A 26,294-nucleotide genomic window follows, 5' to 3' on the forward strand; every position below is an offset into this window, starting at 1 on the left:
TATATACTGGAACTCAAAGAAAAATAGAACATGTTCCTACCCTTTTAAGAGCTTTTATTCTATCAAAAGCAAGATGAGCACACTTATTATGATGTCGTAGAAAGAACAAGGATCAGAGAGTCAGAAAGCTCGAGTCTGAATTTTTGATGTGTGTGTGTGTGTGTCTGACTTAAGGCAAATCATTTCATCTCTGAAGTTCACAGTTCACTTCCCCCATCTATAAAATGGAGGTGATCTCTACCTCCTGGATAGAGAGGCTTGAGTGAGTTAAAAGGTCTAGAGAGGGGCGTCTGGGTGGCTCAGTCGTTAGTCTGCCTTCGGCTCAGGTCATGATCCCAGGTCCTGGGATCGAGCCCTGCATCAGGCTCCCTGCTCAGTGGGAAGCCTGCTTCTCTCTCTCCCACTCCCCCTGCTTGTGTTCCCTATCTTGCTGTGTCTCTCTCTCTCTCTCTCTCTCTCTCTCTCTCTCTCTGTCAAATAAAATAAATAAAATCTTAAAAAAAAAAAAAAGAGGTCTAGAGAATATGGTAAACTGTAAAGTGTCACTCAAAGGTAAGTGAATAATGCTTGAAAAACAAAAAGTGCTGCCCTGGATGGAAAGGTGATTGTGTTCTTGGGCTGGCATTAATGAAGTCGTTTTTAGCAGTGAGAAGAAATTTTCAGATCATTACTAGAGAAATTGATTTCTAAGAGTCTGATTCATTAAAATGAAATACTGGCAATCGACACTGCAGCTTAATAAAGATTCTATGATTATCAGATGGGAGGGTGACCTGCCTGCGCCATGTCACCCCATTGATCCCTTACCACACCTTGTGTGTTCCCCTGTAAGTTGCACTCTTGGTCTAAGAGTAGGACCTTCCCTGATAGAGGAGTACCTTTCTTCCATCAGGGGTGTGTAGTAGCTGCACACCCTTGCCATAGCCTCCAAACAAGCTCTCAGGATCGATGTGTAGGAGAATGTAGGGTGGTCAAGCTTCCAAGACTACAGATACCTCCAAATGAAGTGCTGCATGTGTGGCTCTCTGCCTTTCCTTGGGGGAAAAAGAGTCTGTGATCCTGGGTTTATTCCCTCCCACACCTAACCCAGTGCAGTCTGTGGGCTAGTGCCCTGAAGGTGAAGAAATAACTTTGGGCTCTTTGCGTTGAATGCTTATGGAGAAGGATTGAACACCCCAGAGCAATTGTCATTTCCCATCCAGAAACATTTCATGAGGAAAGTTTGATCACACAAAGAGATAAATGGCAGGGGCGTCTTGGTGGCTCAGTCAGTTAAGCGTCTGCCTTCAGTTCAGGTCATGATCCCAGGGTCCTGGGATCGAGTTCCGAATCAGGCTCTTGGCTCAGTGGGGAGTCTGCTTCTCCCTCCGCCCCTACCCCCCACTCATGTTTGCTCTTCCCCCTCCCCGTCTGTCTGTCTGTCTCTCAAAAATAAATAAATAAAAATCTTAAAAATTTTTTTTAAAAGAGCTAAATGGCAGGAGGGCAGGGTGATGGGATGCTGTATGATGACACGTTTAGAAGGAAATTTGTATTTCAAAAGTTCTTCCAAATGACATCAATTCACATTGACAAGTCACCATGATTAGAGAATATTTTTTATCCCTAAGAATAATAGTTCTGTACGGTGGGACTCAAGTTGAGGACTTCATTTAATTAAACTACTCACGTCAATGATGTTGAGCAAGCACATAACTAGTTATTGAAAATAGCCTGTGAGATGCAGCAGATCTGGAAGTGAGGATGATGGAAAACTGCCAGCCAAGGCGTTTACGGGTTTCAGTGCAAAATCTAAAATTCTAATAGAGGAAAAAAAAAGTTAATTTAAATAAATATGATGCCAGTAATCCTTTCAAAGTCCTTCAAAGTGAATGTGTTTTGGCAAGGTGCTGACATTCTCCAGTGTGTTCTCCCAAATGTTTCTATTGTCCAAATGGCCGTATTGAAGACACAGAAAGAAAAGGTTTGATGAGCCAGATACTGAATTTATAAACAGTAGCTCCTTTTGAGATTAGATGAACAACCCCAAGTTTTAGGGAGATGATAGGAACTTTTGTATTCTTTCTCCATACCAATTTTATTTAAAGCCTTAGGCTAGGCTCAGTTTTCTGAGTAGTAGATATAATGTAGACTTACTGTGTTGTGAAGCGTCAGGCTTCTTCATGTTCTGTTTTTGGAAATACATTATTAAGTTATTCAGACAAGTGAAAAATGTGACTAAAACAACAGCAAATTTTGATAAGCACGTTTGAAAAAGTATGTATTAGTTGTAGTGTAGACTTTGTCTGTAATTTCAGGGGAATAATTAAAAGGAAAAACTTAGAGGACCAATGAATGTATATATTTGAGAAAAAGCCCCCTGGGTCACGACAGTCTTGAGTAGGAAATGAAGAAAGGTGCATTTCTTGATGGTCAAAAATGGGATTCACTGAGTGAATTCCAGCCTGTTATATGTGCTAGGGAACCAGATTTCATTGTTTTATTTTGTTGAGGTGGGGGCATGTGGCGGGGGTGGGGGAGAGGGAGAGGGAGAGAGACTCTTAAGCAGGCTTCGCACCCAGAGTGGAGCCTGTCGTGGGACTTGATCTCATGACCCTGAGATCATGACCTCATGAGTTAGACGCTCAACCAACCGAGCCACCCAGGCGCCCCCAGATTTCGTTATTATAATAAATTAGCTCTTCTGTTGTGAAGACATTGCCTAAAACAACAATCATAGATGTCTTTCAGCAACTGTTGGCAGATTCAAGTTTAGGTCTTCAAGTAACTACTATATTAGCCAGAGTTAAAATTCACTGAGTTTCATTTTTAGGGACCTTTATGAGGTAGGAGGTGTTGGCTGTAATGGAAGGGAGCACGGTTTGGGTTGTCCCTGGTCATAGGAATTTTAAATATGGAAAACTGGATTGTGTTTTTAAAAAAGTGTAAGTTTTCTTGATAGTCTAATAGCTATTGTCATACGCAAGGTTGGAAATAATAACTGGCTTCTAGGTAGCTTATCAGTTCATTTTTTGGAGTTTTTTGAGATTATTTTAGTCTTCAGCTGGGCTATTGCTAAAGTCCTGTGGCAGTTGGATCCTGAAGTGATGGTGATTTAAAATAAAAGTGGGCGGGGGCTTTATACATAGACCATTTGGTAGCATTAGAAATGTCAAATATCTGTGAATTGTTATTTAGAAATTGCTTGCAAAATTTGGAGGAATAAATAGAAATAATATGCTGGGGCACATGGGTGTCTCAGTCAGTTAAATGTCTGCCTTCGGCTCAGGTCATCATCCCAGGGTCCTGGGATCTCTACGAGTCAGGCTCCCTGCTCAGTGGGGACCCTGCTTCTTCCTCTCCCTCTTCCCTGCTCATGCTCTCTCTCTCTCCTCTCAAATACATAAAATTTTTAAAAAAATTAAAAATAATAGGCTGATCTCTTTTGTTAACAGCTCTGTTGAGATTTGGTTTATAAACTATGAAATTCCTCATCATTTTTAAGTAAAGGGGAAATACAGACAGGCGTCTCACTATAAGTCCCTTCTATGTTAAAGCATTTTAAACAACAAAGCGTATGTTTTCACTAATAAGCTGATCTTTTTGATAATAGATGATCTTTTGGCCTTTCTAAATTTGTAAGCAAGCAAGACCTGAGTGGACCAGGAAGATGCTGTGGTTCCCTGTGTTGGAGAAATACAAGTTTGTAGAGGATAAACACGTACTTAAACATGCTGACCAGTTATCAATATTGTGAAATACTCAAAGACTCCCTTGTGGCATAAGCAATAATCAGGTTCAAAAGAATTACTAGAAAAGCATAGAAGAGACCCTGATAAGAATGGTTTTGATTTCATGACAAATCTTAGTTTTTTCCTTTTAGAGCGGATTCATTTAAACTTGTATGTGTGTGTGAAATGTAGCATAGGTCCAGAAACAGTTGTGAAACCTAAGAAAAACATAATGAGTAGGATAAAGCCAGGGCCTGGGTAACCACCTTGTGGATGAAGAAATAGAACCTTGCGGCCTCTTGGGATCACTGGGCATTTCCCTTCCCCCACTTCAGTCCTCTGTTGTTTTAATGATAATCCTCTTTACCCCCACTCCCTAGATATATAGGTATGTGTCAATAAATAAAATGGCTTATGTATGTGTCCCTACCATTAAAGTTTAATTTGCCTGTCTTGTGAATCCATAGAAAGGAAATCACATTCTATTTGGCTTAACATCAGGTTTATAAGATCCATCCACATAGAAACATGCAGTGTATCTTGTTCATTTTCATTGGAATATAGCGTATACCATTGTATGAACATAGTATGAGCACTTATCCATTTTATGGTTTGCGGGCATTTGGGTTTTACCCAGTTTTTTACTACTGCTTATTATGCTGCTTTGGACATTATAGTCTATAAAACCTGATACACATGGGCATGAGTTTCTCAAAGTGGTGCCTCCATGCACAGCCTCAGCATAAGACTTGTTAGTGTTGCGGATTGTCAGGTCGCATCCCAGGTTTACATTCAAATACCACCCTGGGTTGTGTATTTTGTCTTAATATGCTTATTTCAGTTACTGTGCCTTTGCTAAAATTACTTCTGGGTCTTCTAACTGGGAACAGCCTCAGGACCCATTAATGATCACATACCTGCACTCATACAGATAGGCACACGCCTAGACTCATTACTCATTTTTGAAACAAATGGTTTTTTTCCAGTTGAGTCAAGGCTTCAGTATTTTTGAAGAATAATATTCAAAAGAAAAGGATTTGCCCACATTGAAGACAACCCAAAGAGTATGCAGGGGACTGAAGACCTGCTGAAGGGGGCCGTGGATGCGGGTTGGGTAGAGCATTGTTCTGGAGTGAGGGCCGCGGAGCCCCACAGATATGGTGGGACAGACCACAGAGTAGGGCAGACGCAGGCTCAGATCCATTTGCACCACTGACTAGCTGTGTCTTAGGGAAGTAGTGAATTTCTCGGAGCTTCGCTTTTCTCCTCTGCAAAGCAAGGATAATAACATTCACTATAAAGATTCAAAACCATTCACAAGCCCTGCAGATACATAAAGATTATCTGCAGGGCCACACTCCTGCTGTGGAAGCATGTCAGCCCTGGGTCAGGTGTGGCCAACGCTCATGCCTTCATAGCTTTCATGCGTTTTACTTTTGTGCTTCCTGCAGGAACGATTCCAGGTGAAGAATCCTCCCCATACATACATTCAAAAGCTCAAAGGCTATCTGGATCCAGCTGTAACCAGGAAGGTAAGATGGATTTGTTTTCACTCTTTGTTGTCACTTCCTCCTGAGTGTGCACTGGAGGGGACCTTCCTTCCTATGCACTATAGCCTCTGCTGGAACCTCCAGGAAACCAGTCTTGGGAGACAGACACCATGAGAAAACAAAGAAGAAAGCCATCCTTCTCGTGTAAGGATGTGTTTGAAAGTGCTTTCCCAAGATGGGCGTCACGTACCTCTGATGGTTAGTGAGTCACTGCCATTTCCAGTTACACAGGGCAGTGAGTCCAGCCCAGAGGTGTTCAGGCCCCTGGATAAAGCAGCCTTAGCAAAGGGAATACTTGTCTTTCATGCCTTGGTGCGTTTCCAGAGGCCTTGAAAAATCACTGGGGCTTTGTCATCCCAGCTGTGCACTCACATCCTGTGTTGATGCTCTTAGCAGCTCCCCCCCCCCACCCGCCCCGGCCTCACCCTGCCCCTGGCCCCAAGAAGGTAAGGAGAGAATAGTTGATTCCATTCTCAACTGACTCTCTCCTTTTGCAAACAAGCTGTGCTTTGTGCAGCCACACAATTGGTTTAAACTGATGCCTTGGGGTAAAGCATGTAGCCTGGCACAGCCCTGCGGGCTGGGATCGGTCCTGGGATGTCTCAGCTCCAGGCTGTCCTTGCTCAGGATGGGGACGGGCGCCCTTCACCAGAGAGCACTTGTTTTGGGGTTGACCTTCCACAACTTCTGCTTTCAAGGCTGCAGCAAAAATAACTGGAGCTGAATTCATCCTGTTGTTTCAGGGTGTGACTCATGAGAGAAGAAAGATGCACTTTTCCTAGTTTCCCACTGTCTCCAGGGCTCTTGTAAATTTTTTAAAAAAATCTTTATCTTCTACTTCTACTCTAAATATTCCTCTGTGCCCCCCACCCCCGTCTCACTGCCCCCTATCCAAAAAAAAAAAGCAAGCAAATGAGAACAGCTATTCCTTCCTTTTGGAAGTTTCTTGGCCTTTTCTCCTGGGCCTAACACGAGACGGGCAGAAGAAATACCATCTGGGATGATGGTGACAGTGTGCTGTCGACTTGGCCGTCGGCCTCACACGTGTGACCTGACTGTGGTGCAGCCTCTTCTAAGAATGTACCTGTCGAAGTATCATGATAGCCCCCTCACAAATATGGCTCACACGTGTTTCTTTTCTTTAAAGAGCTTCTGGCCAGCCCCTTAAATGAGACAGCCGCCCAATTCTTACCTCTTTCTTGTCTCCTTCTCCAAGGATAGGGCAGCCTTCAATTTCATCAGGTTACAGAGGGTTAAATGAAGACCCGCCCCGGCCCAAACACAACTCAGAACAAACCAGGAGGTTTTGGGGGCTGTTTCTTTTTAAAGGAGCAGCAAGATTCTACTTGAGAAATATTTTCAGAAATCCCCCCAACTTGAAACCCTCGGGCTGGACCGCTTGGATCCCAGCCTTGGGCGCACTCGTCTGCAGCAGAGTGCGGTCGAAGTGCCGGTGTTTGTGCACAGACTGAGCGTTCCTCCACACACAGTTCTCTCCCTATTCATCAGACTCTTAGGAGAAAGGAGAGAGTAAGAGAACTCCCCGAGAAGGCTTCTCAGAGGCCTTCCCCAAGTGCGGTAAGGAGGAGATGCTTGGACGGAACAGGAGGCTTTCTCCTGGCACAGTTCCGGTTCTCTTCTGGAACAGTTATTCCTCAGTGAAGCAAAGGATGTAAAACAAATAAGCTGCTTAGTTTTGCTCCATTGCAAATAACTTAATAAATATCCACCGCAATTATGGCAGCAGAGGAGAAGACAAGGATATCTGTTTGGGCTGACCTTCCCTTGTGAGCCCTCAGCCCCAGACTGCGTGTGTTCCTCTGAGTGGCCTTGTTCGGTCCCTGCCTTGTTTTTCAAGTCAGTTGTTCCGTCAAGAAGAAAAAAAAAAAGATGTTGGAGCAACCACTTCTGCTGTAGTAAGATTTCTGTCCGGAGCTGGCAATAGGAAAATAGGAAATGATCTGTTCGACTGAAGCCTAGAGAAAGGAAATTTTGCTTGGAGTAAGGCAGCGCTTGCAATTAGAATGAGTTTCAGATTCTCAGTTATACCGCGGCAGGGAAGAGGGAAGATTTCAAATCCAGTCTACGCTGAGTCATCTTCCCTTCACTGTGTCTGGAGTCCTCGAATACCTTTCACTCATTTATCTTTTGTACACATCGAATAGATGATATTTAATTTGCTGTCGTCTAAAAAGAATATAAGCTTATTCGATTTAGATTTTCTTCTAAATAGTTTTAGATCTGAACCCCTGGAGGGCAGGCACGGAAGAGCCTAAATTAGATATCTCTGTGAGCAGGACTCTTCAAAGCAGTCTCCTCATTGCATACCAGGTGGTGCTAGTCTCTGATCTGGGGGGATGTGCCCAGGAAAAAGGCTACATACAGACCGTGAAGAAAGGAGGGGGGTTCTCTGCAGGCAGTGCGGTTGTGAAATGAAACCTATTGCGTGGATCCTGCCTTTTATGGGATGGAGGATGGTGCACATGGCTCGCTGATGGTACCTGCTCCTTGTCGCGGCTCCCCACAGGCACGTGGTTTGTCTTTGCAGGGTTTCGAAGCATGCTGAATACGTTGCCGAAGTGCAGAGCATTAGCAGTCATTGTTTATGTGTTAGCGAGGTGGATGCCAAGGCTTCTTTATAGCTCCGAGTCCTGCTGGAGATTGCACAGTTCCCGAGAGAACATCAGACAGGGGCAGAGTCAGTGTGGTTTTATCTGTTATCTCGCAGCTGCAAAAGTGTAGTGACTCCCAAGAAATGTTCTCTGCTCCTGGTGTCATTCTTGGTATCACCTAGTGTTTTGATCGAGGTCCCCCGTTTTGATATATGCCTCTTAGTCCTTCAGCAGATCCTTCCTCTGTACCGTGTTGTGTCCTTCAGTGCTATGCTGGGTACTTTTGTGGCTCGTGATGACCTTCCCCTAAGGACCCTCGAAGGCCACTGGGAACCAGTCAGAACTGTGTATGAGGCGTAGCTGGGAACACTGAGCTGCTTTCTAAAGGTCACAGTGGCAGGCAAGTCCGAGACCTGTGACTCTGACATGGGAACGGCCTCCCGGGAGCAGTTGTGTGGCCAGACTCTGCCTCATCAGCAGTGCTCATTGCTGGAAAGCTCTTTGGGAGACACTGGGCTCGGACGTCCCTCCAAAGGATACACGACTCTTCTGTCATTTCTTAGGCCTTTCTTTTCTTCTTTTTTTTTTTTAATTTATTTTTTATTATTATGTTATGTTATTCACCATACATTACATCATTAGTTTTTGATGTAGTGCTCCATGATTCATTGTTTGCATATAACACTCAGTGCTCCATGCAGAACGTGCCCTCTTTAATACCCATCACCAGGCTAACCCATCCCCCCACCCCCTCCTTTCTTGACAAAAGAGGGTAGTGGCTCTTTTTTCCTTGCATTGGGGATGCTTTAATTTCACATATCTGGCTACCTGGATTCTAACAACCGAGAAAGTCTTTGGAGTTCCTTAAGAATGGCAACCAGGGGGAAACTGTGGGACTCTGCTGGCTTCCCTGGGGCCTTGGTAAGGGGCAGTTTGCGGGGGGTGGGGGGAGGAGAGGATGACAGGAGGCCGCCCATGCTGAGCAGGGTTCCAGTCTTCACTGGGACACCAGGGCCTGCCTGGCTCTCCACACCCCACATCCTGCCTTCCCCGCCTTCCTCCATTCCTTCCTTTCCTTGGGTGCCTTCACCTTCGGACCTGGATGACTCCATTTCCACTGCAATTGTGGCAGCAGAGGAGAAGGGTCCCTAATATCCTGAGCTGGAATTCTCATGGCCTTTTCTTGGAAACCGTGTAAAATGCAGGTGGTTTGATTTTGTAGCACAGAGAGCGTAGAACTCTTCTTAGAAGGCATGGCCCATCAAACGTCCCACTTCCAGAGTGGCCTAAAACTTGTTACTATAAATAAATGTTTCTGGAAGAAATGGTGTTCCTGAGAACCGATGTGCATCATGACCCAGTGATACGTGGGGGTCATTTAGAGTTGAGAGGATAGAGAAGCATACATTTACTGCCAGAGGGGGATTCGTTGAAGAAAGAAAGCCCTGAGGGAGTTCTGGAAGGATTGGTGGGATTTTGATGGGCCAGGGAATGAGGAAGGGCATTCTGAAAGTAGGAGGGACCTTCCAAATAAGGGCTCATGGGCAGAGGTAACTCTGAATGCTTATTTTTGGGAAATGTTAACATGGTTCTGCAGAAAATAATTAACATAGCTGTCCTGAGATGGCTACCTTAGAAAGGCCAGCTTGCCAGAGTGGCTCTTCGTTGGCAACTGAGAACTTGCATTTCAGGAGAGTTCATACCTTTCCCTGAGAAGAATGATGCACTGTGCCGACAGTTTGGTGTGTGCTGAATGCCTTTTTGCTTGCGGGGAGTCTGGACTTCTGGTATGTGCTAGGCAGAGAATGCCAAAATGACCAGTCCCCAGTAAAAACCCAGGGCACTGAGTCTCTAATGAGCTTCCCTGGTGGAAAGCATTTCACAGATACTATCGTTTGTGATTCCTCTTGCAAAGGACACAAATTGTTCTTATCATGAAAATCAGCTTCTAAGAAAGGAGACTATTGCAAGCTTGTATCTGGTTTCTTCCGGACTTCACCCCATGCACCTTTCCCTTTGTTGATTGTGCCTTGTGTATTTTTGCTGTAATAAATCTTAGCCATAACAACAACTGTATGCCAAGTCCTAGGAGGAAGTCTTAGCAAATCATTGAAACTGGGGCCGGGGGAGTCTTAGGGACCGCAGTACTTAGGCATATTGGTGAATATTGTTGTAGGGCAGGGAGAAATAGTCTACTTACTCAAAGACACCTAGTACATGAAATAAATTTTTCCCAATCCTTTCTTAGAAGCTGATTTTCGTAAGAACAATTTGTGTCCTTTGCAAAAAGAAAGGTGAGAGAAGGCCACTTTATTTATTTTAACATTTTAAATTTAAATTCAGTTAATTAACTTATAATGTATTGTTGGTTTCAGAGGTAGAGTTCAGTGATTCATCAGTCTTCTGTAACTCCCAGTGCTCATTATATCATATGCCCTCCTTAATGTCCAGCACCAGGCACCCCATTCCTCCATCCCCTTCCCCTCCAGCAGCCCTCAGTTTGTTTCCTATGATTAAGAGCCTCTTATGGTTTGTCTCCCTCTCTGATTCCGTCTTGTTTTATTTTTTCCTCTCTTCCCCTATGATCCTCTGTTTTGTTTCTTAAATTCCACATATCCGCGAGATCATAGGATAATTGTCTTTCTCTGATTGGCTTATTTCACTTAGAGAGAAGCCCACTTTAAAAGCAGAGATATTTTCATACTGGGGTAAACATTACAAATGGCACTTATAGAAGTTGATAAAATACGTTTTGTGAGAATATGTGTTCTTGAATTCTAGAAATTCAGACGGCGTGTTCAGGAATCCACACAAGTGCTAAGAGAACTGGAAATTTCTTTAAGAACCAACCATATTGGGTAAGTGTGCCTATTTAACATTTTAGCTTTAAGGCTTTTGGACACTTTACAAAGTGACTGAATCATATCCAAAGAATTAAGCTTCCTTGCTGATCATTAAAAGTTAAGAGACTGAGGTTTAGATGGGTGGAACATTTGTTGGTACTTGAATTGCTCACTGTACAATTATCAGTAGAAGCAGAACAGTTTTTGATTTGGGCTATTTATAACAATCCTAAAATTCTTTGCTTGGATGCAGTGATAGTGCTTGGTCTCTTGGGTGCGTAACCATTCCTGGCACATCAGGAACTCCCAACAAGTAATGAACTCTGAGATACTGGAGGATCTCTTAGCCGTCACTGGAGTTCTCCGAGCTCGGTTAGTTGAAGCAGCTTCATTGTCCTTCCTTCAGTTCCAGAAGGGAAGAGAAGCGGGAGTGATGTCCTCTTACACCCCTCATTGCACTTAGTTGTTCTGAGTCTCTTTGTCCTGCATCCCCAAAGTTTTAGGACCAGGAGTGTAAATCCACACCAGAAAGTAAAGTTTGGGGGATCTCAACGCTAAGCATTTCTAAGAGTTTTTCATGCGGCTTGCCTCTAGCAAGTACAACTTTATTACATTCTCCCTTACTCCTAGAAGGGCATAATTGTACAGTACCTTAGAATAACATGGTTTATCTCCATGGCAGAAGGATACCAGATCTCCTATTTTATAGCTTTAATTCTCCCTAAAGTACCTATTGAACATCCAGCAAGTGATTTAGCCTCTCTGCACTTTCTTTGAATTTAACAGGTGGAAGACTGTAGATTTTAGATCCTTCAGAACTTTCTCCTGTGACACTCTTTGCAGGTCTATTGGAAATTAAGTTTTGTATGTATGTTACAGTATAGTTTTAAAGATTATTCTGTAAAATAAATATACTACATAAATAATAGTTTACTTCCACTTTAGACTGTGTTAGGTATAAGCCAATAAAATGGTTAATTTGCACAGTTTTCTCAGAATAAGCTTTTTTAAATTGTGGATATGCAAGGCTTATTGATAGGTGATGAAGCTTGGGTGAGAATGTTCATTTCCTAAAGGATAACTTTGCACATAATGTCCCCTTGAGAATGAAGTTTTTGGAAAATAACTGATTTCTGTAGTTGATAATCACTTTGAGAAAATGGGCTGTCAAACAGTAGATCGTAGAATCATGATTTTAGAACATGGTTTTAGAACTGGAAGAGAAATTAAGGATTCCCCAGTTCCTCATTTTACAGATGAAAAGCATTCAGGACCAGAGAAGGTGAGTGACTCCTGCAAAGTCCATGGCTGTACAGCCCAGGTGCTGGGGTTCAAAATGCTGTGTTCTTTTTCTTATGTAGTTAAATCTGGCAGTTCTTTCCTGGAAAGGAAGTAAGGTAATCAGGGCTCTGGGATCAAAGCAATGAGGCTTGTCTTTTGGGGGTGAAAGTGGTGGTGATTTAATACAGTTGGGCATCCAAGCTTGGGAAATTCAAATACTTTCCAATATTTGGGGATCAGGAACGAGATTCCATTTGGTAAGGCCCAAACCTGTGCTGTTGGCACTTCTTCTTACTGACGACGGTGGAATGAGCTGCAGCCAGGGTTTCTACAAATTGTCAAGGAGAATTTCTTCAAGCATTGCTGAAATAACATGAAATTGACCATCAAATACCAAAGCAAGACAGTCATTTCCAATACAGAGTTGGCCGAATAGAAGAGCCCTGTTTGGGCGGGAGCCAGTGCAAATCTGTAAGCAATCGGAGTGGTGTGCTGTTTCGGATGCTATAGGCATCCGAAATACAGGTGTTGAATGATTCTCACATTTCTTTGATCTTTAGCATCTGCAGTTTCCCTATGTCTACCACCTATGTGTGAGACTTTCTGAAAGCTTTGGCTTTAGCAGCAGAAACATTCATGGAGGTGCATTGTCTGGTTGTATGCAACCATTTATCAGCATGGCCTTATATGGAAGGAAACCACACACCAGGGTTTTGACCTGTTTCGACTGTCCTGAAAACCCAAGCAAGCCTGTGCTGGACTCTTAACTCTGATGGAAACTAACACGCTTGACCTTGTTTGATTGGGAAATCTTCTGAATTACTCAGTAGTGTGAAAATAATCAATTACTACAGTGAGGAAATCTTGGAATGCAGTGGGCTATCTAAGGGATTCATAGATTTTATTGTACTTTGTTGAGGTACCATAATAGAATGGTAATTGGGTCCCCATTTATCTTACGGAAAGAGAGATTGTGGTTCAGATTTTTGCCATGCCCTTGATTAGTTATTAAATAAATTACTTAAAGTACATAAAGTCTTTGTATTTATTTACCATGTGACCTAAGTTAACTTCTCATCTATAAAATGAGGATAATAATATTTGCCAATAGGAATGTTGCAAGGTTAAATGAGATAATTTATAAAAGACCTAATATAGGGTCTAATACATAGTAGTTACTCAAAATATAATTTATTGTTGTTAGGCTTGTTGAAAATAATAATAATTCAATAGTATGTATCTCTAAGGAATTCCATACAGAGATTGTTACTTTCTCTGTCTGAAATGACCCTGACACCTAGGAGATTGTGATTCCCAGAAATTAAGAGGAAGAATTACATTTAAATATCTACTTGTCCTGAAGAAGTTATTACTGGCACACGCTCGTGTTTTAAGTTTAAAGTCTGGGGCTTTGCTGAGATAACATTCCAAGCTACAGCTTTGTCAAGCAAAGAGTTTGTTCTGAGTATTGATATAAGCCTAAAACTCTGTAAATGGAGCAATCTTCTGAGAAAGAAAATGAATTTTCTTTCAGCCAAATTGAAATAAGAATTGGACTAGAAAAAATCTTACTCACTTACTCTTAGGAACTATACTAAAAGAGAAGAATTAGATTAGGACTAATCCAAGCCCTTGAAATGACTTGAAATACGTTGAAAGGAGCCACGCACTGTGAGAACACATTGGCTGTGCAGTGTGAGTGGGCCAATGTCATGACATTTTGTATGTCAGGGTGACAAGATTCAAGGGGTGGTGATGGTGCTGAGCTGGATAGGTTTATGGGCTTTATTCCGTGGCACCGAGGTATAGTTTATCTCTCCTTCCAGGTACTTTATTTTAATAAAACTCTCCATTATGATAGAAAATCACTTTTCATCCTGAATGCGAGAACACAGAAGTTCTGAAAGATGTTCATTTCACTTTATCTCATTGGAGCTGAGAGAATGAGCCTGAGGTTGTGGGAGGAATGTGCCAGTTGGCAGGGACAAGGTTTGTACAAAGGGGAAGGATCCCGGAAACTCTCAGTGAAGGTCTGTCTTCCCTCCTGCGTTTCCCGGTATCTCGGTGACCTGGTGCTGGCTGCGCCAGACCAAAAAGTAAGAGACAGAAGAGTAAGGCTGGTTTTAACAGGTGTACAACATGTTTGGGGTATGTGTGTATCAGGTTACCCTATGATTAAGTCATTTTTAGATGTTGATTCTTAGAAATCCTCAAGATTACAATTTTATCATTTATTAAACATGTTCAGTGTGTTATTTCTTACAAAAATCTTTTTATTATTAGCCTTTGCCTCTGAGCCCCTGTTTTATAGATGGGGAAACTTAAGTCACCTATTAATTATCTCGCTCCAGTCCACATAACTGAGAAGCACTGAGATTGTTCAGATGTTATCTAAACTGGAAGTTACTAAATTTTTTTGATTCCAGGACTCCTTTACTCTCAAATTATTTTGAACCCTTAATATGCTTTTGTTTATGTGGGTTTTTTTCTCTTAATATTTACCATATTGGAAATTTAAACTGATAAATGTTAACTTTCCTTATTCAATAAATTTTAGTATTTATTTTAAAGTAAATAATGTAAATACGTAAATATAAAATAATAAATATAGCACAGACAACATATTTTGTGAAAAATATTTTCCAAAGCAAGAAGGAAAAATTAGTGACAAGGGGGGCATTTTTACAGATCTCTTTAATGTCTGGTTAATAGAAGGCAGATGGATTCTGATTTCTTTGTCTGCATTTGATTTGTTGTAATATGTTGTGTATGTGTGTGAAGATGTATATGAAGAAAGCCTGGCCCTACATACATACATCACTTGAAAAAAGTAGTTGTTAAGTAACCTTTTCAGATTGTTGTGGATATTCTTCTTTGATAGTACACCATCCTTCAAGGAGTGGTAATTTCTTGGACTTACTTGCAGTGTAGAATCTCAAACGCCATCAGTGAGCTTTTGTACTTTGTTAAACTAAAACTCACTGTGCTGTTTTGAAAATTGAATAGGTCTTTCTACCCAGGCGTAATTTTGGGTAACATCATGAATTGGTCATTTGGAAAATACTGTTTCACTGAATTATTCTGATCTTTCAAAAACTGAGACATTTTATTCTACGATATAAAAACAGTTGCATTCATTATTAATTACCAGTCTCATCTGAATATACTTTAAATATTGGGAAGTTGTCAAGCTTGTGGTGGTCAAAACAAGTGTTCCAAAATTTTCATTTTTTTTGGTTGAAACCTCAAATTTTATCATGGACGACAAATACTGTCAGTTGTTTTCCTTGAAACGACAGGCTCACTTCATTCACTTTTGAGAAAATGTCTGCCAAACACCCAAACAGAATAACCACAGTTGTTAGTCATTTTCCATTTCATATGTAAAAAAACAAAAAACACACAAACCAAAAAAAAAAAAAAAAACTCGTTCAGTCTGTGACTCAAACAACTGCACAGGTGCTTTTCCTGGAGACAACTGTGGTACTAGGGTAGGCAGCAGAAGTGCTGTATTTGGGCTTTCCATTTTGTCACATAGAACATTTTAAAAGATGTAAACTCAAGGGACAGGCGTTAATAAAAATCCATAATTTTCATTGCTTCATTAAGGACGGTTTCAAGTGAGGCTGACTTTTTGTTTGCCTTCCAAGTGCTTGGGGTGAGAACACAGTAAAGAGGTATAGTTTTCGTCAGCTGCAGTTTTATCCACCATTCCTTTTGTACTATCTGTGCAGGTGCCAGCACCGTGAAAAGCCACAATCTTAATATTTTATGAAAATCGTAGCTTCACAAACCCCTCAGAGGGTCTCAGGGCCCCCTGCTGATGTGTGAGCTGCACTGAGAACCATCTTGTGATGCTGTCTTGCAGAATAGATTTGGTAGTTGATGCTGAATCTGGGGGATGCTTACCTTCTTTCTCTTGCTTCTTGAGATTTTCTTTTCATGATTTTTCAGCAACTGCGGTTTCCACCCTGTGTTAGAAGCACCTCTCTAAGGAGACGGAGAAAGGGAGTTCACCCCTTGTTCCTTTATCTTGTGATCTTGGGTCTGCTTTGTTTGATCTTAGAAATTTGGAGCCAGAAAGGTCCCTTGAGACTTCATTTTCTAGATCAGAACAGTGAGATTCTAAAATTGGCGGTGGGTGGGTGGGGGGGCCGGGGAGGGGGAGAGAAACCAGCAGCTCTGAAACAGCTTTGACCTGTCTACAATAGAACAGTGCCTTTTGCGTCTGCACTTAGATCCCTTCCTTGAATGAGAGTTTTTTTTCCAGAGCTATTTTTCATTATCATGGTTTCTTCCAGCTCCTGAGCAGCTGATTTGGAATTTGCCTAATTCAAATTTACAACATATGGTAATTACTCTGAATCTGTGGGGTACTCAGTAAGTGATGCATGCTGTTGGAATCAGAAATAATTCTAGTTCCCAAAACCTATCATCATCCAATTTGAAACGGTGTGCGTATTGGCAATATGTAAAAAAGTGTGTGTAGCATGCACAGAAGTGAAAAATGGAAATAATTTACTAGAGGAACCCTAAATTTATGATATGTCATTGCATGATCACCTGCATAAATCTGCATAATGGGACATCCATTTTTTTAATGCCTTTAAAGATATAGCTTTGAAAGTTGCCCTTTTTTCATCTTCACCCATTTTCTGTCTATATTGGTTTCCTTTCCCCGGAAGTTGACTCTCACCTCTGTTCTCTCCCACACAGAATATGCCAAGTGTGGCAGGGACAGGGATTGAGGGGATGGGGTCGGGGGGAATGTGAAGGCTTTGTTTTCCCTGTAAACCCATAGACTTTTTGCTGCAATGACTATGCTAACCTGGTATCATTTGACAGAGAGGATAAAGTGGTCAACCATGGTGGGTTTTTATCTTACTCTTTCCTAAATCACCTAGGGGTGTCTGGGCCAGAACAAAGACCCAGGGAGCATCTTGGGGCTTAGAAAAAGAGGGTTAGCTGTGTGAAATCAGACTTCTCAGAGGCAGGGCATGTCACACTCCAGCCGTCTTGTTAGGGACCGTGTGGCTTGTTCCTGCCCTTTGAAAGTTGTGTTTAAGGCACTTAACGCTCAAAGGCAGCAAGTGAGGGTGGAAGAGCCTATGAGGGTGCTGAGCTGAAGAAAGAGAAGCTAATGATAGTCTTTATCCCTGAATCAAAATATATGCACATTAGCATTTTGAGTCAAGAGAATTGTGCCTCTAGATGTACTTGGTACTTCCTGCGCCCCCCTTCCTTTTTTTTTTTTTTTTTTTGATTTTCTTATTTGTGAGTCATTTGTCTCCTTATCTACTTTGTGGTTAAACTCCCTGAGTTGGAGGCGCTGGTGGTTAAATGGCAGGTCCACGGGGTGTCCCGGACATTTCTACTGTTTAGAGGCTGTGTGTCTGGGAAGTCAACCTGGAAGGCATTCCAATGGTGGTGGTTCTCAGCTCCTACAGGAGTGTTTTTATGAGCCACTGGGATAGAAAACGTAGAACTGAGGCGGCTCTGAAGACTCTGGAGCGGAGGGTGTCTTTGCATTCTAAAATGAATACCTCCGTGCCCAGCCCCGGGGAGGCCTGCTGCACATCTGCCACTGAGGGCCACTTTCAGTGGTGCGGCCAGAGCCCACAGGCCAGACCCACGGAGAAGCCTTAGAGAAGGCGTAAGAGGCTTGAGTTGCACGAGCAGCTAGTCCATGCATTTTCATAGTGAGTGCCAGCCTTTCTTTAGTCTCCTACCAGTTATAAAAAGAAAATTCATTCATTCATTCATTGATTCATTCATTTTACTCTTTCAAGGCTTCTAGTTATTAGCACTTAAAAATCTCCCATGCCTCCTGAGATCTAGTGGTATAGGGAGAATAATTAAGATTAATCAGCTGAAAGTATCCCGGGGCAGATGCCGGGAGCTGGTGTATGTGGTGGTCTGGAAGGGAAGTTTCAGTGGGACCAGTGACCAGCTCTTGCGAGGCCCGACAGGTGGTTCTTTCACTTGCCACTCTAGGTCTCTTTTAAATTAAAGTTTATTTGCTTCCCTGTGGCTGTGTTGGGTGCCTACATTTTGTGATAGCATGCCTGAGGCACGTGGGGGAAAATAAAGAGATAAGCTGTCTGCTTTTCCTGGTTGGCTGTCCCTGGGATTACCTGCAAGCCTGAGTTTGCTTCATGGAGATGATAGAACTACAAGAAAGAATGAGCTTGAGGGTAAAACAAACGAACAAACAAAAACAAAGGAGAAAGAGCCCCCAAAAGAATTTTAAAACAGGCATCCTGAGTCCACCAGATTTTTTTCTTCCTTTATGACAAAGATTTTGAGGGGTTGCTCAGCCTTAAAGTTAAAATTCGATTGTGTTGTTCTAATAGTTTACAAAACTGGCTTCCACAGTAGCTATCAGCCTATTTTTTTTTTCTTGGTGCTTATGGAGGAAAGCAACCAGTTTTGGAATGCATTTGGTGGATGTACCTCAAATTCCATTTCTGTGATGGTAGCAGACCTTTTGACTTACTATTTATTGAAGTTTTCAAACCTAGAGAAGGTTTAATCAGGTATCATACATTCTTTGAAGAGGAATGCCCTGGAGGAAATCTGTAATGGGGGCTAACAGGTGTTTATCTTCAATACCTGAAGGTTTGGTTTGACCACTCTGCTTCATCTTTAGGAGTTATTATGAAGTACAAATGAAAACCAGTAAAAATTCTCAGTGAACTGCATTCATACCCACCATTCAAAGGCAAGGTGATACTATTTAAAGTGAATTAAAAAAAAAAAAAAAGAAAACATGATATGTCATGTCTTGGCTTTGCCAATGTTATGTGGTGCCTGCAAGTTTTTAAGAGGTTTTAACATTCATGGAAAAAATTAAGCAAAGCATTATCCCTATTGAATTTCCAGGAGCCCCTAAACACTGGTTTCTCATTGGCTAGTTGAGTGTTTTCTATGGCTTAGTGTGCCAAGAAGGAGTTGAATATGGATTTGGAATCATGCCTGGATTTCACTGCGTGTGTCGTCACGTCCCGTGCCTGTCGCATTCCCTGTGCAGTCTTGGCTCCTTTAACAGGCTGTGGGTCAGTTGTGGTGGAAAATGTACATTTAGCAAGTTCCTTTTTTAGAATACTTCTTACACGTTATCTTAAGTTTCCTAAGTAGTAAAATGCAAGGGAAGCGCATGTATACCTTTTGCCCCCTCTTCTTGCACGTTGAAATTCTGTGGTGGTTTTTTTGAAAGATTTATTTATTTTAGGGAGAGAGTGTGTGGGGGGTTGGAGGGAGCAGAGGGAGAGAGAGTCTTGGAGCAGACTCCCCGCTGAGTGCAGAGCCTGTCCCGGGGCTCCATCCCAGGACCCTGAGATCATCACCTGAGCTGAAACCAAGAGTCAGACGCTTAACCGACTACATCACCCAGGTGCCCTAAAATGCTGTGGTTTTCTTAGTTGCTCTATGGAAAAGTTCCTACTAGGTGTGATGGAGTCTGGGCCTTCCTCCATTACTCCTTTTGGTGAATGTTTCTGTCAGAACAGTAACAGTGTTCAGTGGGCTCTCTCATGGCAGAGTGTGTGATGAACCTCTGTAATGTGTTTATTTTTTAACAGATGGGTCAGAGAGTTTCTGAACGAAGAAAACAGAGGTCTTGATGTTCTAGTGGAATATCTATCGTTTGCGCAGTACGCGGTCACGTAAGTAAAACTGGGCTTGTTGGCTTTTGAATTTCATGTGGTCATAGAAGATGGAAGAGAGTGGCAAAATTATATACTGCACTGAGGGGAGAAACCCAGAAGCAGATGTGGTAAGGTTTAAGGAGGCTTGTTTCTACTCAAGTAACTAAAAGCAAATCACATAATTATTATTAGAAATGTTTTTAAGGCAGAAATAAAACAGGGGAGTAAAAATCACCCTTAGAGTAGAGTCCTTATTTTAAAAAGTGCTTTCTTTATAGTGCTCAGGTTACATATATCCATATGGTAGAATACCCTGGCAGTCATTGAAAGAGGTGTATGCTGTATTTTTGAGTGAATAAAACAAGACACAGAAAATAACTGTTTTGTTAAAAAAATTATATGTATGTATATGTATGTGTATATTTGTATGTGCTAGTAAATGCAGAGAAAATGATTGCAGATAAACCAAATCAAGTGGGATTGGAAGAAAGAGTAAACAAGAGGCTTTCCTTTTTCTACTTTATATGTATTTGTATTGTTTTGACTTCCCCTTCATAAGGTGAAGGGGAAAAATTGCAGTAGAGCAGGAAAGAAAATCAATTTACTTAGCCTTGTTTTTTGTTAATTCATAAAATTTTCCCATTTGCTAGGTTTCTGGAATGATTTACAACAGAAATTTCCTTCTTTAGTCAAAGAATATTGCGGTATCCACAGATTGTCTCTGTCTCTCTCTGTCGCGCGCGCGCACGCGCACACACGCACGCGCACACACGCACGCGCACACACGCACGCGCACACACGCACGCGCACACACGCACGCGCACACACACACGCGCACACACACACGCACACACACACTGAGGAAGTAATACTGTATTTTTAATTTGACCGGAAGACATTTGGGCCCAGGTGGTGTTTTTTCTCCCCTCAATGCTTCTTTTAAAAGCAGTAACTTGTTTTTCATATTGCATCACTCCAAAGAAGTTCTAAGACTTAACCAGATGTTATAATCCTCAGCACTTCCTTGAGAATTCATGAGGAGGAAGCTGTAATTACTCCTTTTTAGTGGATGCAAAAATTACAGTATAAACTGAAACTGACTTGTTCAGTTTCAGGTTTGAGATCTCCTGTATATGATACGGAGTAGAGTAAGAAACACCGATAGGCAAGTTCTTATCTTTCTAAGAAATTGTCCTCTGAAATACAATCCTAATTTTTATAGCATATTCTTCCAAAGTTGTTTCTTATCTGTGTCCATTGTGTCAAAAACTGCTAACCTCTCTTACACTTAATATTATATGCCAAAACACGATAATATTACCCTGCTGCATAGTTTAAAATCTGGAGGAAAAGTTATGGAATTAAGGAAGAGCTAAGAGACTTCATTTGTAATGGAAAAGGATGGCATGCTATGTATTACATGTTGGCTGTAATTAACCTTTTACCTACATCACAGTAAAGCTTATGCACCCAGTTTTCCCAGACGTACCCTCACCTCAGACCAATGGGAAAGGGCAGTGCTATCATTAGGGAATTCTAGGTACAGTGTAAGATCAAACCCAGCAGATCAGAACTCAGAGCTTTGGTTTCCTTCTCTACTTTTTTTTTTTTTTGGCATTACTTTTATATTCTCTGCTTATTAGTTTTGGTTTTGTGTTGTTTAATTTAGCAAATTATATATAGAGACATAATTTATGTTCTTTCTTGAGACTAATGGGCTGAAAAATTTCTTACTGTCCTAGCCCTGGTAATGTGCACCAACTGGCTCATGCTCCGTTCCTAAAACAGGATGCTTCACCAACGTGTGCATTTCCTTCTTCTGCTCCATGAGGTGGGCGACCTGAGAGGAGCATAAGCCTGTGGGACAGCAGAACGGCGTGGGGGACTACAGAGTGACTTGGCGAGAATGTTGATGACATGGGTGATCTTGGGGTGCCCCCTTGGCTTACCTTTTCCAATATCACTTGTAGGCTTCTGTTTTTAGTGTTTAAGGATTTGATTACTCAATCCCACCTCTTTCCTATTCAGCTCTGCTTCCTGCATCCAAAGGCGTGACAAAATTGCCAGATGCATTCACTGACAATCCTCAGTGGCTGCCGCCTGGATTAGTATTTAATAGAGGGACAGCATCGCCTAGTTTACAGATGACGGTTCTAACAAAATATTTTATTTTGGCAATGGTACCCTTATAAAGAATCATTCTTGTTATTGCCAATATGTATTGTTGCTGTCTTTTCTGAGATGGCTGCCCAGATTTTCCATCTGGTATTAATTATAGCTGCCTTCTGTTTATTCTCTGTCTGATCAGGTGTTGCTGGGTGGAACTAGAGGTACAAACAATTGATAAAATATATATATATACACACACACACACACATATATACATACATACACATATATATATATACACACACACATATATATATATATATATAATTTTTTGAGAAGGCAGAGCTCCTGTCTTTGGGAGGGGAAAATGCACAGAACACAAAGGCCTGGCTGTTTAAAAATTTTGTTCCTAAAATTATACAAGAATGAGCAACTTAACTTACCATTTATTCTAACATGGTCAACATGAGTAATAACCTCAAAAAATGTCAGAGAAACACCAGTCCTGCTTTAAAGAGCACCACATTGGGAAGAGATTCCAAAATCAAAGCAAATCCATAACTTTGCAAGTAATGTATCACATATGGTTGGAAAAGTACACTTGCCAACGCACTAGGAGAAAATGCTCAGTGAAAATTGATGGGTAGGAATAAATTAGTATAAGCCTACATATTGACTTGTTAAAGCAAAATGAAGACAGCTGTAAGACCTGTCCTTCCCCTTTCACCATAGCAGTGTTAGCCATTGGTAAGTTAGTAAGCCTTGTGGTAAAATACAAATAATACAGTACTATTTATTTTTTCGACTCTTCTTTTGCCTTGCCCAGTATTTGTCATTTTGGATTTTCGAAGCTAACTCTGAGTCCGTGGAAATTCTTTTTGCATTGCCTTTTCGGTTTTCTTTGTTTGCAAGGACTGCCCATTATCGGGCGTGGATGCATCATAGGAAGGAGCCAGTTAGGCACATCCATGTATTTGTGTGACTGTCCACTTTTAAGTCTTCAGTGGCATTTCTCTTTTGTTTTAGTTTTGATTTCGAAAGCGTGGAAAGCACTGTGGAGAGCTCGGTGGACAAATCAAAGCCCTGGAGTAGGTCCATCGAGGATCTGCACAGAGGGAGCAACCTGCCCTCCCCCGTGGGCAACAGTGTGTCCCGTTCGGGAAGACATTCTGCGCTGAGGTGAGTTCTGGGAACCAGGAGGGAGGCGCGTTCGGTAGGCGACGCTGGGACCGCAAGTGCCTCGCTTCTGTTGATGATCCTGGGCTACGCAGTGCTGTATCTTTCCACACAGCCCTTGCATCTGCAAGGATGCAAATGGGAAATTTCTTCGGCAGTTCATGGGATCATCTCTTGGACAATACTCTACAGCTTTAAATAGTTTTTGGGAAACACCAGCCCTTCATCTGGTGCAGAAAGAGAATTCTGCTGCCGAATGATAGAGCGCAGCAGGCTCCATAGACAAGTTTTTGAAACCAGGGAGATGCTGACTTCGTGATTGGCTCTGTTTTCTGGGTAGAGGCAGCACCTCTTGAGATTTGAGGATCTCAGGGATTCCTTGTTGACTCTTTATATGCTTCTCCCCTCCCTTCTTCCAGTGGTAGCTCAGGCGTGTGTTCTGTGGGACGTGTTCTTAGAGGTGCAAAATGCTCTAGTCATCATTTTTATTAATTAAATGCTTTTAGGCAGTGTTCCTTTGGTTAAGTGTGCTCAGTTGTCAACCTTTTGTTTCCTCCTAAGGCTTCTTCTCTAGTCTTTCATGGCTGAAATGTCACCATGCTAAGGAAGGATGGGTGCTGAGCGCCTATACGACTAATGGGTATAATATCACTGAGATTGTTTATTCACTCATACCTACAGTCATTCATTCACTGAAAAATATTTTTGAGCTTCCATAATTTGCCAGGCACTGTACTTAGAGTTAAGATACATGGATGGGTAAATCAGAACTCCTGCCTGTCAACATAGAGATGACATCCAGAGCAAGTTCATAAATAGTTGAATAAACATTTTATTAATTATCCCCCCTTCCCCACTGTTGCTTATTCTTCGTAACTAGAAAAATTTATGTCACTTACTTCAGGCTTGATCTGGCAAGTGGATGTTGTTCCTGTCAGTGTTGAAGGTTCCCATAGGTATTGGGTCATTGGTAGTAGGGTCCATGTGTCAAGTTGTAAATCAGTGAAAGTGTGGCTTGCAGACTTTTCATATTATTAGTCTTTTAATTACCTCTTGTCCCTTTGACTTGGGTTTTGGTCAAAGAAAGTTAATATCTTGATAATGAAGTTCAGTTTTGCCGAAGGGTTTGGTATTTGAATATGATGCTTCCAATCAACCATTCAGATTTTCCATGTTTGGAAATGCCAAAAATATTAATGGGTTTTGAATGGTTTAATAATAATGAAGAACAGTGTTTCAGTCCATCTTGTGGTATTTGCAACAGGCCAAGAGCTCTATAACTAGCTAGACTGCATCAACTTTACATGTGGACAAGGCTGATTTAGAAGTTGAAGAAAGGGTAGTCGTGTGTGAAGAATTCCCTTAATGACCTTTGTATGTGAAATGGAAATTCTTACCATTAGTATAGATATAATTATATGTAAGGAATTTAATCACAAAGCACATTTTAATTTGCTTTTTTATCATTTCTTACCTGGAATGTATCACCTATTGGCCAGCTACCACCTCAATAAGGATTCGTTTTTCTGATTACTAATTCGTTAGGCCTAATTTTGAATTATCGAAGACTGTTCATTGAGAGCACATTGTGGAAGAGTCAATAAAATATGGGAATATCTTCGATTTGAGGAGAACTATAGTCCTGCACTCTAGAAGGCATAGTACAGGGAGATCCGTGTCTAGCCTGACTTGCTTGACTGTTGGCTCAAGGTAGAACTCGCTAGAATTCATTTCAAATTGGAAAAATAGACCCGAAGTGTGTAAAGATAGACATGATGGAAATGCTCTTCTGAGAAACTCAGCAAGTATCTGACCTTTTTGGTTGGCAGATGTGCTAGAAGATGACCAACTAAGAAACCAACATCCCATTCTTCTGTCTCACGTTTGAACAGTTTCGGGCTGAGGAATGGAACATTTGGGTTTCCTTTGACTCTTCCTTCATGGGTTCTAGTAACTGAAGAAAATCAATGTGGCAGTAACTTTCATGCCCCCTTACTGACCTGAAGCTTAGACTTTTGTTTTTGTTTTTAAACAATGTATATCAATGATATTCCAGTTCTTGTGATTCGTGGATTTGTGCCTGGATTCTAATTCTGTATTTGGTCATTTGATAGCATCTGTGACTTAAACAAACAAACAAACAGCAATCAGAAGTACAGGCGTATGGTACATGTTGCTGTTCATAGACCCAAAGATTGTTTACATTTTTTTTCTCTTCCTCCTCCTCTCCCCTTTTCTTTCTCTGTTCCCCATACTTCCTTCACTTTTTGGCTTTCATTTCATTGTCCTTCTTTTCCATTCTGCCATCTCCTTTCTGATTGTCTTTGCCTCCTCTACTTTGTCCTTTCTCATCCTACTGTCTCCTCTTCCTCCTGTTCTATTCATTCCTTACACCACCACCAGATGGGTTTCTCTGCCTGAGTATCTTCAGTTCAAATGCCACCAGAGCTGCTTCTCTCCTTGTTGCCTCTGGAGCAGCTTCAGTTTACACACTGATGATGAGGCTTCAAACTGGAACATCTCGTAAGTCACTGGTGAACATGACGCCCACGAGAGCTCGTCGTGCATGGTGGCAGGGTATAGCGACTGCTCCCCATGTTATAATATGATAACCTCATGGCTTTCCATCACCCTGTACTGGAATGAAGCCCACTGCCTTTTAAACTTTGATGCACTCTTGTTATCATATTATGATTCCTCAATTTAAGAATTTGACCCTGTAAGGTGTATTGTATTCATGTTGCAATTTTTTGGGAAAGCATAGAAGGGTATTCATGTTCTGTAGCTTTTTCTGGTAGCTTTGTTTGATGGGAATATGTCTTTATTCAAATGTAGATTTTAGTTCCTTGTCTTAATCTCCAGATGATAATGTAGATTGAGTTATCTTATCCTCTATCACTTGGCAAAAAGTGTTAGTTAAACTTGGAAGGGGAAATGAGATTTCAAGAAATTTAAAAACACTTTGTAAATGGGGCTTGATTAAAGAAAAAGAAAAACACCGTTTTTAAAGAAAATTGTGATGTTGACGCACACTCTCCTCTTTCTATTCAGACGTTATTTTTTAACTATTTAAAATGGATTAGTAGAAATTTTAGAACATGACGTTCACCTTCAGTTATATCAGCTATTAAATGCTGTATTACATGAATTTGTCAGCTTGGCCAGTGGTAACAATGTTGATATTGATGCAGTAGAGACCGGAATTGTGTGGTCTTGTAAGCTTAGAGTCTTGTGTGCCTTCAGTAAAGATTTCTGTTAACATGGCTATAGGTAGCTAAAATAAATGATGCTGTAAATGCACATGTGTACATGCTGGGTTTTTGAAGACAAAGGTTGTATTCAGATATAAGAGAAAGTAATTTTTTAA

The 26,294-nt window shown here is 41.5% G+C and overlaps 1 protein-coding gene across 1 annotated transcript in view; it reads left to right on the forward strand.

Moving 5' to 3' along the window:
• The window catches only part of FMNL2 (formin like 2), a 301,761-nt gene that overhangs the window by 192,806 nt on the left and 82,661 nt on the right, over positions 1-26,294 (forward strand). Inside the window, 4 exon segments of the mRNA XM_027589168.2 lie at positions 5,162-5,242; positions 10,654-10,730; positions 19,577-19,660; positions 22,778-22,930. Coding sequence (XP_027444969.2) covers positions 5,162-5,242; positions 10,654-10,730; positions 19,577-19,660; positions 22,778-22,930 — 395 coding nt within the window.

The sequence above is a fragment of the Zalophus californianus genome, chromosome 3 (assembly GCF_009762305.2).
Source record: "Zalophus californianus isolate mZalCal1 chromosome 3, mZalCal1.pri.v2, whole genome shotgun sequence".
Lineage (NCBI taxonomy): Eukaryota > Metazoa > Chordata > Mammalia > Carnivora > Otariidae > Zalophus > Zalophus californianus.